At 39.6% G+C, this 434-nt stretch overlaps 1 protein-coding gene across 1 annotated transcript in view; it reads right to left on the bottom strand.

Annotated features, from left to right (window-relative positions):
* Positions 1-10: 10 nt before the first annotated feature.
* Positions 11-434, bottom strand: part of LOC119587733 (carbohydrate sulfotransferase 1-like) — a gene marked incomplete in the record, with an annotated part of 3779 nt that continues 3355 nt past the window's right edge. The window contains 1 exon segment of the mRNA XM_037936420.1: positions 11-374. Coding sequence (XP_037792348.1) covers positions 59-374 — 316 coding nt within the window.

The raw sequence follows: 434 nt of genomic DNA, 5'->3' as shown, positions 1-434 counted from the left end.
CAGTTTTTTTTTCTTTTTAATAACAACTGTCTTACATAATTTACCAGAACAAAAGCAGCTAAATAACTAAGGATAACGACAAATCGCGCGCCCTTTTCTCGCTTCCGAATATCCTGTGTCCCAAGGCGTGAATGACATCACCACAGGCGGCTTCGTAAGTGTTCAGTTCGGCTTCGGTTATGGAACTTCGCCAATGCTGGTAAATCTTTTCGGACACGCGATAAGTTCCGAATGATTTCTTTGCCTTATGGAGGTTCATGGAGTGTTTCCAAAGGTATTTCTTAACTCTCTTCGGCAGGTGGACAGATTTGCCTCTTAAGAAACTATAGATTTCGACTGTCTTTTTGTAAGCATCTTGCGCCAAATCTTCGTACCTGAAATAGAGGGTTGATAAAAAAAGAGATAAAATAAAGGAGATAAAATAGAGATAAAGC

The sequence above is a fragment of the Penaeus monodon genome, chromosome 23, assembly GCF_015228065.2.
Source record: "Penaeus monodon isolate SGIC_2016 chromosome 23, NSTDA_Pmon_1, whole genome shotgun sequence".
In the NCBI taxonomy this organism is placed as follows: domain Eukaryota; kingdom Metazoa; phylum Arthropoda; class Malacostraca; order Decapoda; family Penaeidae; genus Penaeus; species Penaeus monodon.
The sequence above is the reverse complement of the archived record's forward strand: the minus strand, read 5'-3'. Positions and strand labels throughout refer to the sequence as shown.